Here is a 13,131-nt window from a genome sequence, read left to right on the forward strand (position 1 = left end):
TTTGATGCACTTATCTACAGATGCTGTTTCACGGGCTGTAGTCCACCAAGAGCAAGGAACATACAGGCAATGCAGATGTCTGGATTCCATTCATAGCCTGATACTTTAGCTATTTTTATTAATGCTTTGGCCTGTTCACCCATTCTGTTCTTCAGCTGGTGCAACGCTACTGTCTGGATCCATGACAGTTATGAGGCTTATCTGATGTATTAAAAATATTTTATTATCCATTGAAAGGTGAACTGCTATCAGAGGGGATGAGATCTCGGTAACCCAGGAAAGCCTGAACAACAGTTATAAAACTCGAGGCTGATGTATTTAATACCTAAATTTAGTATTAATTAAGAGACTAAACATTAATCTCATGCTCACATTTTTTTATACCGGTTTTATTTTTGGATCATCGCTGTAATGTTGTTAACACCTATATGGAAGTGCAAAATACAGGGCATTTTTCTTTACTCAAGGAGCTTTTTAGCTGACATCTGTGGGTTGTTTGTTGTTTTGTTTTTATGGCTCCAAGAATAACCGAGGAACCCAAAGGCATCTCTGTTCAACCAGGGTCTATGCCAGAGGGTGGATATAATCATGAGCTGTTTTGGGATATTAACATATTAGTTGTCTTCCCTGCATTGCAGCAAGAACTAACGCAGCTCAGACTCATTAGGTTTCTTCAGCTTGAAATGATGAAATTAAGGCTTTCTCACATATTTTTAATACGTGCAAAATGCCTCTCAGGAAGTTATATGCACAGAAGCATCTTCTGCATAAAAAAAAAACGTATTTCCTGTTTGCCAGTTATTTACATTTCTAAATGGTAGGCTGGCACTTGGCTTTCTTAAGTCGCTGCTCTGGCAAATCTGTAAATGGAAGCTGCGCAGCGAGTAAGCGTGGTATGTGAATTATACTGAGACCTTGGTGATTACAGCTCCTGTTCCTATAGCAACAGGAGTGTCGTGCTGGTTCGTGAGGAGAGCTGGTCCCTCGGGGAGGGCATCGCTGAGATGCAGACGCGTGCCTGGGCTGGGTTAGAGGCATTCTCTGGGTGGCAGGGCATTAGAAACGAACCCAGGCTGCTTGTGGAGTTGAGGAGGGGGACCATACTTGTAAAATATCAGGTAGTGGTGGAGAAAGGGAGATAGAGCCCTTCTCGGTGTAGTTCTATTCTTTGGAAGGCAAGGCTTGTTTTAATGTGCTCCTCCTCTTGGCAGCACATGGTGTTTTTTTAGAATGCCAGACTAGGATACTAATGCTGGAAATTTCAGAGAAAAGTTAATGTTCAGAAGATAGAATAGAATAGTTTGCTGGGAGGTGATTGAAGAAATGTGTGTATACAAAGATCTTGAGGGAAGTAAAGATTTTTTATTTTTTTTTAATTTGGCAGCCTTCAGACCTTCATGATAGGCTTAACCTTCTGATCTCTAAAGGCTTTTCGGGTTTAATTCATTTTGCTGGTGACTACAAACAAATCAGGTGCGTGTATCTATTCATCATTCAAAGAACTCTTGTAAATTACAGCTGTTAGACACTTCACTTAGTGTCTTTGTGTTAAGGTAGTGTGGTTTTAGTCCAGCTTGTACCCTACAGCCTGGATGTCACCACAGCTGAGTACTTGCTGTGGAAAGCATGAGCTTCAGTCGTCTCGGTGACAGTTTCTGGAACTTAGGTGATGAGCAGTTGTCTGTGCTGAGCTCAGTGGCTCTCTACAGTACTGCTGTGCCATAAAGTAGTTTGCCCTTCAGATCATCTTGGCTTGCTAAGACTGACGTCCAAGTGGTGTTGAAGAACTACTAAACTCAGCAATCCAGACAACTGAAATCAGAACATAATTGTAGCAGGATTTTTTGGAAAGTCAGTGGGGTAAGACTGTCGCTATTGCTTTTTGCATAGGCCTACCAGTTAATTATTGTTAATTTCTAGGAAGGATGAGGGTGGGAAAGTGTAAGGCAGAAGAAGTGGGAGAAGTATTTGCATGTCTGAAAGTTTGTGGCAATTAATGCTTTGCTCATGAAAGAAGATGGGGGAATATCTTATTGGGTATATGTAAGTGTTTCGGTGTAGAAATTCGTGCTCAGAAAAGGGAAGCCTGTGGAGAGAGAAGTTGTACGTATAGAATGTAGAAGGTCAGGTATAAGTGTGCCTTTTTTATTGTTCTATACATTAATTACTGGAAGTGCAGAGCTCAGGGAAGGATGTGCTAAAAGTAAACATGGTTCACCGTCCTATTGTCTTAGTTTCAGGCTTTTGGCAATGTGCAGCTTAACTTTATAACCTGTGCTCTGCTTTTTAATTTTTTTCTTACTTGATTAGAAAGAAAACATCCGTTGTGGGAGCCAAGTGGGACTGCAGCAGAAGCTCTATTCACTAGTACTTTAATCCCTGCTTTCCTTTCACCGCATAGAAATCCCTGCTCTATTCTCTGGAAATGTTTGTATTTGTACAAGAGCACAGGCGACTGTAGAATTGCTTAATGAGCAGACTTGTTAGATTGGTTTCATTTAGCTCTGGATAGCTTGGGTTGTAGGACGGGACTTAAACAAAACCTGCTTTTGTGCTGAGAAATGAGGGTGTGGATGGCCTTTTTCTGGACAAATGTCACCCAGGGTTTTTTTTTGCTACAGGATATCTTCAGAAATAATCATGTTCCACAAGTGGCCTCTGGAAGGTTGAAAGCACTGGTGAGAGTATCCCTGTCACTTGCCTACTACACTCTTTCACTTACTCCAGTTCAGCAGAGAAGTTTTCCATTCTGTTTTCAGATCATTGAAATGCTCAGCTAAAACCAGTAGGACTTAACGGCCCCTTCAGAGGTTGTGGCATCATTATATTATAACTATTTGATTTATGGACATGAAGGTATCTTCCCTTTTTGCAAGTCCCCTGGACAAACTGGTTCTGGAACTAGATAATCTTCAAGGTCCCTTCCAACTCCAACCATTCTGTGATCTGGGAAATACTATTGCCTTTCATATCCCAATCAAGAGTCACAGTGCTCCTGGATGAAACGGAGAAGTGCTGAACAATGAACTCTCTCTTTTGTTAGTGAATATAAAATAAGGCCGTGAGGCGCAGTACTTGGCGGGCAGTGATACATGTGTTGAAAGTGATGGGCTGACACTGTCTGGGAACCATCGGTTTTGGCGTGAAGTAGATGGTCCTGGACTCATAACATCATGCCAGTGTCAGATTTGAGAGCCTGCAAGAACTTTCGATGTGGCTGCTGTTGTTTGGGCAAAGGATGGCTTCCTCTCTGTAAGAATGCATCACCTCACTAAGGATTAAATTGGATCTTTAATGTGGGAATAAAAGAAATCGTCATAGGCCTGAGTCTTTACTGCAAGATGTTGTTCTGTTGGGTGTTGTGCCCACGGCGTAGCCACCCACTTAATACCACCTTCAAAGTAGGCAAGTATCTTTTATTTGATAGACCAAATTGTCTTTTTAAAGGCAATTGCCTGAGGCTCTTGCAAATGCTCTAGAATGTAATTCCCGCAAATGAAAACATTGGCGGTTCTACCAGCTAGGAGCTGAGGAGGAGGAGGGAGCAGGAGATGAAACTGTTAAGAACTGTGCATAAAATACATTCTTTACTAATCTTGTTTAAAACTACCATGGGACATAGAAATATATCACTTCTAATCTTGATCTTTGTTTTTTTCTTCCTTTCTAAAATGAATAGCTAAACCCCTTTAGCCACCTCTGCTCTTCTCTGCCATCCTGTTCGTTCCTGTATATTGTTTTGTTGCTCCCTGGTGTTTTGGCTGAACTTTCTAACTTTGTATTGCTGTCAGATTTCATTAATAGATGACTACTTTTCTGTTCCAGGATCACTTATGAAAGTATTAAGTAAAATTGGTGCAAAGGCCAACCGTTGAGGAAGTGCAGTCATACTCTCCTTTTCAGCCCAATGATTATCCTTTCAAAGAGAATTCATTATCTTTCCTTAAATTGTTTACCCACCTTGGTTCTTGTACTGATTGCCCATCTTAATTTTAAAAGTACCGTATGTGACACCGTGTATTATAAAGTGCTAAAGAACATCAGAGAGGCAGCATGCTTTTTGATGCTGTTATAATAATAATAGTAAAACCCCTATGCACTTTGTTCACAAATTCGGGTAATTTAAAAAATGTAGTTACGGTGATAAAACAGGGGGTACTGCACACTGACTGTGCCATTAGGTTCGGCTGTCAAAGACCAAAATCTCGAATTCTAGACCCATTCTCCATCCACTGTTCTACTTCTTCCTTTAGGATGCACATAATAATAATAATTCAGTAATACTACAGGTATTCAAGCATTTTCCACATTTTCACACCGTGTTCTTTATTGTACTCTTGCTTCTCCCTCCAAATAGAATACTGTTAAAATTTGGCTTTTTCTGTTGTATTGACAAGCTGTATTTTTTTTTCTCTATTCCTATTCAAAGAAATAGGAAATTCTCCCTTCTCTTTTCCTATTCAAAGGAACTGGAAATTCTCCCTTCTCTTTTCCTATTCAAAGGAACTGGAAATTCTCCCTTCTCTTTTCCTATTCAAAGTCCAGGCAAGCGGCAAGTTCTATCGACAGCGACACTGGTATTGAAGCTGCGCCAAGCGGGCCTAGAAAATGAGAAGAGGAGCTGGCTGAGTGTGAACCTGCTCTTCGGCGCTAGCTACGTGGGTTGTGAAACCCAAAAACTGAACTGCAGAATTCCCTCCCGGCATCCTTCGTGCAGAAAGCTATTTCTGCTCGTCATGTGTTTGAAGGGCTGTGCGGAGGAACAGTGCCGAGAGCTGGAACTGTTGGGGACAGGCAGAAATACTGCCCCGTGTGTTTGGGGGGGGGTTGCGTGACTGTCTGGAATGAAATTTCCTTTTTCTGCCTGAAACCTGTAAGGATGCTTGTAAGAAATACATATTTTATTTTTTTTTTCATATTTAGACTGTGGGAAGGGGAGACCCCGGGAAAACAATCAACATCTGTTAAGTAATCCAGCTCATCTCATCTCCTGTGCTGATGTGACGTCAGCTGTGATTTGGTGGTTGCTAGGCTACTCCAGCTGCTCTGGGCTCCCATAGCAATGCCTCCCTGGCTTTGAAGGGATGCATGGAAAAAAGGGGGATGCATAGAAAAAAGGAGGATGCACGGACGACACAGTGACATAGGTTATGCTTTACATGCATTTGCTTTGTTAGCACTTCTAAGTGTCCTTACTCCTTCCTCTTTTTAGCATAGACTTGTTTTTCACAATCCTTGCATATAAAAATGCTTCTTTTTGTAGAGGCTGGTAGCTCTTACGCATTTAAAAAAAGAAATCAACATGGCAACTTGTTAATTCAGAGCTGGATCCTAGTGCTATATATCATTTATGTTTTGATCAAGGAAAAAAACAGTTAGTGGAGGGGAGATGAAAAGGGAGATGACTGCAGGGCTTCCGAGTGTTGGCAAGAGGGAGCATCAGAGCAGTTTTTTTGATGTAGTTCTACAAGATATGGGTCCTACATATGAAAAACAAACGGCTGCTTGGTCCTTAATATTTCCTCCTTTGAGTACGAATAACAAATAAGTTTTGAAATGTATAAAGAGGAATGTAGTTGTGTTCCGTAAGCATTTATTTATTTTTTTAAAGGATATTAGCAAGGGGAATTTACAACCTTCTCTTCTCCCCCCTTTTTTTTTGGCCACTTTCCCTTCTATATTACAACCAAAGAGCAAATTAGTTAACTGAAAAATGGAATTCATATAACTATACCAGATGAGGAATTTTTATTAGTGCTCTTTCTTTTCCCTTGTATGCAGGTGTATAGGCAGAAGTTGCTCGGGGCACAAAGCTGAAATCTGCTTTTTGATAAGCTTCAAGTAAGAGACTGGAGAGTTTTTATGTGCTGATGCTCCGTCCAGTTCTATGGAGCTGATCAGTTACCTGAGTGGGACAGGCAGGCGGCGTTGCTCTGGGCATTCCTTACTTTGTTGTCTAATCCTTTAATAGAAGCTTTGAAGAGAAACTTGTTAAGCAAAATTATCCCAAGCAGACTGAATTAATTAATGAAGGCCAAAACGGTCACTGTGAGTCATCTGTTGCACTTAAACACTGAGGATCATTTGAATGGAGGAAATCATTTTTAGAAATTATATAGGCAGTGACTGGAGGATTCATCTCAGTTTCTAATCAGTTAGATAAATGCTGTTAGAGCACCTAGAGATGAAAGAAGCGTTTACTTTTATCTGACTTTCTCAGGGATCAAATTTTTTGCAGAAATTAAAAATATTGCACTCAGCCCTTCAGGGTTGTTTTCAAGTTCTTGTCTAAACTAGGGAGATTGATTTAAACCACTGCTTTGACGATAATGTATGATGTATTTTTATTTCCATATTGTCCTGAAGACATTACTTTTTAAGTGCCTGTTGGGCCACGCTCTATAGTTAAAGTCCAGAGAGCTGATTGATTTTTTTTTTTTCTCTGAAGATCTCAAGGTATCTTTTTGAAGAATGAGAGCTTAGCATGGAATGTACTTTACAAGCCTGTATCAGACGTGATTCTCAAGCCATTCAGGTCTTTCTGCTATAAATGCCCACTTGAAAGACCACATGAGTTTCTAAAGACTTGGAGATGGTTATAGGAAGGTAATAACATCTTTCTGTGCTTAGGGGACATGGGTTTTGTTGGTAATTATACACAGTTGATAGCCTCAATTGAAGGGGAAAAAAAATAATCTAATAACTGAGAAAGTCCACACACTGAATTCTTCTGGAAAAGATTTCTTCAGGCTAAGGATAAAAGCATTACTTCGCAAAGCTGTGTCTGTTCCCTGGGCAAATGGAAGCCTCCAGTTTGAAAGAAAATACTGCGCTTCCATTAGAGAGTGGAACATTTTCAAGACATGTTAGTTTATGAAGGCTGTTTAAGTGATTTTCAGTGGTGGGGGGAGAAAAGCAAAAACCATTCAGCTGGCCTGTTTAAAACAATTTTTATTCTTAAAAGCAAAGGGTAATGAATATCTAGATGTAAAGATAAAGTAAAGAACATTTAAATGTCATTTTAAAAGGACAATGTGATGCATAGAGCAGTACGAATTTTATTGAACGGTTGAGTTCCTTATACTTCAGAGAAGCTCCGTAAGTCTCTTATGCCGTGCCAGAGTTTACAGGGCAATGAAACCAGAAAAAAAGATTATCTCTACATGCCTGTGGTGACAATCCTATGAACTTAATTTTTTTTAAATCTTGCTTCTTAGGAATATGTGAAAGCAAGGAATTCTTGGTTTTCTTTAAAAACAAATTTATTTCCTTAGGCTTGCAAAGGATCATTTTAAATCTACTGTTGAGATGTTTAGACCACTTCAGATTCCAGTCCCAGAAAAATAAGAAAACACAGGACATTGTTATTTCTGTCCTCTTTCTCCTTTCCCATTGATGTCATGGATGTGTAGAACAGCAGTTTGGGTAGTGCATCTACCCCCAGTTCGTTAAAGGAAGTAATTGTGGCACACGTTTTCCTGTATCTGTTGTCATTACAGGTGCTGAGGACGTTGTGATGGCATTTTCCAGATCAGAGACAGAAGACAGAAGACAGTAACTACGGGATACCTGAACAACACAGACCTAGAGAGGACAGTGAGATTCCTGAAGCTAGAGGAGGATGGCTGAGCATTAATAAGTTCCTTTGCCCACCCTAATTGTTCCTTGCTATTCCTTCTCCTTTGTAATTTTGTTTCCCTTCGCCCAACCCTCAGAATGCATCTCACAGCCGTCTATTCCTGTAAGTTTTTGCTACTCAGCTGGGCTGTGTTAATTAAGGACAAACCTAAAGGTGTGGTTTTGATTGGCTCAAAGGGACAGACTGTGATTGGCTAACGGAAGACAGTTTTTCAAACTTGACCAATGAAAACCTTTTATCTCACATTTTATTTTATATTTTAAAGAAAGTCTCTTGACATCCTACTTCTAAAGAAGCTTTTCATGCTGTGGTGCTTATTTAGGTCAAACTTGTGAATTTGAAGAGGGTTTGATTTGGCTGCATAGAACTGGAAGCAACTTGTGATTGGTTGACAATGCAAATGCTTTCTCTTCAGTTGCTTGCAGGTATTTTGCTGACTTCGACATTTTCATTGCAGAAAGCTGATGGTTTTGGTGCATTGGTTATTTCTTTATACTTACTGACTTGGGGGGGGAAAAAGACAAACGTGCTTTGCAATATTTATTACATCTACACACATATAAATGCTTGCTTTTTTGGGTTGGTTTTATTTTTTTGATTGGCTTTGAGATCATGTGTTTGATTTCCTGTTGGCTGCAGCGTTTCTGATGCAATCAGTTTTTCCATACTCATCTGCTCTGTGGCCTCGGGCTCCTTTGGGAGCATTGTGTCGAAAGCATATTTAGTTCAATAAATCTACCTGTTTTAGCTGGAACAGGGAGATCACCAGCCGTTCTGTGCTGCCGGGTGGGCTCTACCACGAACTCCTGGTAGACCTGGCTGTTCAGGTGGCTTCTCTCTTTGCTTCTGACAGAGGAGCTGTAGATATTTTGCAGGAATTGCAAGAACGAGATCTATGGCTGTGACATGAATTTGCCAAATTTGTATAGAGAGTATGTGAACTTGTTTAAAATACTACATATAGTTCCACTTTAACCCTTTGATTGCTGCACAAGACTAGCTCTCGCATAAGGAAAAGTTAATGATCGTTACCATAGATCCAACTTGCACTGGGCTTTAATAAACTAAGTTTCTAGTCACTTGAAAAACTGCATGTGGTTTGGCTCCTTGCAACCGTTTGGTGATACGGAGATAATCTGGACCCTAAGATAAGAACACCATCTTCAGGCACTGTTCCAAGAGGCAGTAGCGCTGGGTTAAGCTGTCCAGTAGTGAGTGTACAGGTGACACTGAGGTTTACTCTGTTAGTAGGTGCAGGGCCTTAAAACACACACACACACACACACGCGCGCATTTACAAACTGAAAAACCTGCAGTGGAATTCCCGAAGTGCACTGACTGTTCAGGAATCTGCACATAACACTTCTAGCACTGCTGCCTAAAAAAGCCTAGCACTTCATTTTCTCTCGTATGTGCAGGTCATTTTTACAATACTTCTTGATTTTCCTGTGGGTTGCACTGACTCTAAGATGTTTCAAAATCTATTAAAGCAGAACTCCATTCACCTGTTCCCGGTTCCTTTCATATGTTTGCTAATTATTTGAAGTAACAATTCCAGAATCTGACTGTGACAATGTGACTGTTTTCATGGCAAGAAATTATGATGACAGGATGCTGTTATGGGCTCAAAATGGGGAAGAAGCTTGAGAGAAACCATGGAACATATGCAAAAGGAAGAACGGACTTGTGAGCACGAGGAGGGAAGTGATCTTGAGCAAATAAATACTGTGTAATGAGAACAACTGTACATCTATTTGTGAAAAAGATCCTTTTTGATTCAGTTGCAGCTTTGTAAAGATCAATGTGAAAGTAAATCTTTTACCCCTGTTTGTTGGGGATGGCTAAGAAATTTCTTTATTAAAATAAACCAGGAATAAGCCCAAAAGATCGTTGAAATTTTGACCTGGTTGCCCAAGAGGCACTTTAATGTTATCTTTGGCGCAAAGGGGGGGCGGCCCCTAAAGGGTTAATTTGAGGGGCTGTGTGTGTTTCTGGCCACTGGCTGGAAGGAGTGGGCTGGGTTGTGGTGGCCTGTCCTTGTCAAGCTAACATGCATCCTCCATGTGTATCTATGGCATTTCTGAGCTGTTAAATCTTTTTGAGGAGAAAAGTGAAGTGTTTATGTGGTTTAATCTTTTCACTAAAAATGTAACTGCTGGGGGGGGGGAGAAATACAGTTTTTAATAGCTCCTCTTGTTTCTTATTGATTTATTATATTGCTCAACTGTCAAATGGAAAATACGTGCCTCACCTTTGTGGAAAACTTCCATTTAGACTCCCAAACTCGGAGTCTTGAGTAATATGTTGAGAAGGATTTATTGAGCAATGGCGATGTGTTGTATAACGACGTGATCTGGGATTCAGAAACTGGAGGAGATGGAGTCTCTTGAGAATATTTGTGCTTGCTTCGTTACCTTTGCACCCTCCCCGCTGGCAATTTCTTAACTTTAAACCGGGGCTAGAAGATTTATAATAAAGAATTCATATATAAACCAGGGAGAAAGTAGTGGACAAGAGAGCTTTCCGATATTCCCCTTGAATTATATTTCTAAGTATTTATCTTCTTGCTATGAAAACTAAATCCTATTACCGCTGTGGTGCCTGGATTAATTGGGAGGTAGAGAAATGTGCACAGAATACATCAGCATGGTTCACGTGGTTATTGTATGTACACATTTCTCTAGCTTTACTTTTGTGCTTTTGCCTCCTCAAGCAAACCATTACTGATTAAAAATAAGAAATCTAATGTTTTAGGGATCAAAGGTGAGTATAAATCTAAATTGAAATATATTTGTAAGTAGAAAAGGCTGAATAGTTCAACTACCAGCCAAATAGTGCTTAAGGCGTTCAGTAAGGGAACGGAAAAACTTAAGAGGCATCTTCCAAAAAAGCACACATCCTTTGGGCGGTTATCTTGGGAGAAATGTTCCTTTAGATACTCAAAATGTGCTCTTGTACTTCATCTCTTACCAAGCTCGTCAACAACCTCTCCCAACACACTGTTTTCCAAAGCTTGAGGAAAAGATTTAGAGCCGAATCAGATACTCCTCTCATCTCTCTCCAGATGGGTGGCAATTGCTGTACTTGTCGGTAGGTCATTGTATCTGTGAGCATTGCCCATTGTGAATGAAAATGAGATTCCACCATTCACATAGGCCTTTAGATTGATTCTCCCAGGTCCTAAAATAAACCCTGGAGTAATGGAACATATGAGCTGGTGGCGCAGCAACTTTTGGAAGGAGCTATTGCCTGAAAGAGGCTGGACCGCTAATAAAATAAAATAAGCTCCTTGGATTTCTTGTTCCCTTTCCTTTGTAAGGTAAGTAGTTACTGTAAGTTGTCTCCTTCTCTTGGCTGTTCAGTGGCCCGTGTGAAAGTTTCTAATGCTTTACCATTAAATCTGTTTCAGTTTCTGAAGGTCTATATTTCTACTTCACCAGCAGCCTAAATAGTTCTGGTGAGGGCTAAAGGTTAAATGGCCCATGAAATTCAAAGACCCTTGTCACCTACAGAAGAGATCATCCTAAATAAGACTTGAGGGTCATGTGTGGGATAAATTTCTATGGGTGTTGAGAATGTGTTAGAAGAATAGAGCAGTGCCATCTTTAAAGTTATCGGTGTTTTATAATGCAAGAGGAGAAAAAATAATCAAGGCCAGAAGTTGAAAGCCTTGAATCAAAAATTTATATGAAAGATACTGAGTGCCGGGACACTGAGGGGAATGCATGATTGGGATTATTTTAAGATAGGTCCTTCAGCTTTCTGTTTGGTCTCTTGCTTCCTGAAGGACTGTGTGGCAGAGCTGACAGCAAATAAGGCTGCGGGGTGTCGGAGCCAGCAGAAACCAACAGTGCAGTATGAACAATTTCTGGAGGCTTAAGAAATCTTCAGTTGTATTCAGTCTCTACAAAAGAAAGAGTCCGTAGTGAGTAAGCATCTCTTCCCACTGGTACTCATCAGTAATGAAGTATTCCAAAGCTTAGTTATTAATAAAGAGCTTTTAAGAAGCTTTGTTAAAATTGCAGAATAGTTGTTTTTGGTGTAAGAGGAACAGGAGCAGTAACGTGTTGCACAGTTGTTGCCTTGGTGGGATATTTGCTGAATGCAGTTGGTTTTTAAATCGAGGGATTGCAATACGGTGTACACATAGCGTCAGCATCAGCCTGTTCAACACTTGAGTGAAACTGGAACTGTGTGTTCCCCGGCGCTGCAGTCAGTCTGTGGGGTGTGCAGGGCAAATCCTTCCCTCTTCACAGCATCAACAGCAAGTAACATTTATTTTTTATTATCTTTTAGATAAGTGTTTTCGCTTCTTGCATTTCACCTTCTGCTGCAGAGTAGTGTTAAGGAACATGTCAGTTAGGCCTGGATGAATTATTTCCATAAAGCTTCTAGGGTGTTAAAATGTGTCAGATTTTGGTAGTCATGAGCCAGGCATAGTGCTGATAGCTGTTTGCTGGCTGGACTATTTTCCTGCGACCTCAGGTGTAGTTGTAGGGCTTGCATCCTGCAGATTTTGTACCCTGCGTATCCTGTGACTTCTTCCAAGCGGCAGTAAATAGGTCACTGGATTGTTGTGGCTCTTCCAGATCTGCCTGGGACTTGCTGTGTGAATACAGCAAGTCTCTGCAGACACTTTGCACCAGTTTCCCTTTAACCTCCTCTTGTTACTGATGCTTTTCACAGTTTTACATGTAGAAAAGGGCTGTATACAGGGAGGAGCATTGTTGTTAGTTACCAAGGTAAGAGAGGAGCTGGAATCTATTCCCTGTCAGACTGTATTAGGTTCCCATACAAAGACAGGAAAGAAATCACCTTCTGTCTTCTGAGCTCTGCTTTCATTTTCTTTGCAGCTGATTTGCCGTAAGCAGAATTCCTGCAGTATGTTATAAACAACCTGGCTAGTTTCCTTTGTAGCCTGAAGCACTTCAATTTTGGGGATTGTTTATTTTGGAAAAGAGAAATTTTATATATTTTTTTTAAAAGCTTTCTAACCTGGCGGGCTCACAAGTTGCCTCATGTATCAGCATGAAATAGTTATATGCACAGAGTTCTTTGCTGTCTTGACATTTTCTGGGTTAACTCTCCTTGCTACTAAATGCTAATCTGTGACCAGAGGCCTGTGAAACTCAGAAAATAAACTTTCAGCCTTTGTTTAACAATTACAGTAGTAACAAACAACCCAGGTGTGCACTGATGCATCTATACTTTTCTTTAGTTTTTCACCATAGGTGATTATTGCTGCCCTTTTTTGATGCAATTACAAATCCAGCAATCCCTACGGGGTCGGAAGGTCCCTTCTGTAGCCTTGATGGGAGCAGCTGGAGATGCTGGGTTCATAGCAAGCAGACTCTCCCCATGTGTTGTGAGTGTCGTTGCTACCCAGCACCTGAGCTCTTTGCAACCCCCCAGAGGAAAAGGCCCTTTACCTGCTCTGTGAGTAACACAGGTGGCTAATAACTACTTTTTCCAAGGCTCTAAAATACTTCTGA

At 40.6% G+C, this 13,131-nt stretch overlaps 1 protein-coding gene across 3 annotated transcripts in view; it reads left to right on the forward strand.

Annotated features, from left to right (window-relative positions):
- The window catches only part of CTNNBIP1 (catenin beta interacting protein 1), a 33,468-nt gene extending 23,331 nt beyond the window's left edge, over nucleotides 1-10,137 (forward strand). For 2 of the 3 annotated variants that reach the window (XM_074161549.1, XM_074161550.1), the window contains one exon: nucleotides 7,500-9,828. In XM_074161549.1, the coding sequence (XP_074017650.1) occupies nucleotides 7,500-7,558 (59 nt within the window). In that variant the 3' untranslated portion in view covers nucleotides 7,559-9,828. Of the gene's footprint in view, nucleotides 1-7,499 lie in introns of all 3 variants that reach the window. The other variant, XM_074161547.1, reaches the window with a different exon arrangement.
- Nucleotides 10,138-13,131: the final 2,994 nt, after the last annotated feature.

The sequence above is a fragment of the Numenius arquata genome, chromosome 20 (assembly GCF_964106895.1).
Source record: "Numenius arquata chromosome 20, bNumArq3.hap1.1, whole genome shotgun sequence".
Lineage (NCBI taxonomy): Eukaryota > Metazoa > Chordata > Aves > Charadriiformes > Scolopacidae > Numenius > Numenius arquata.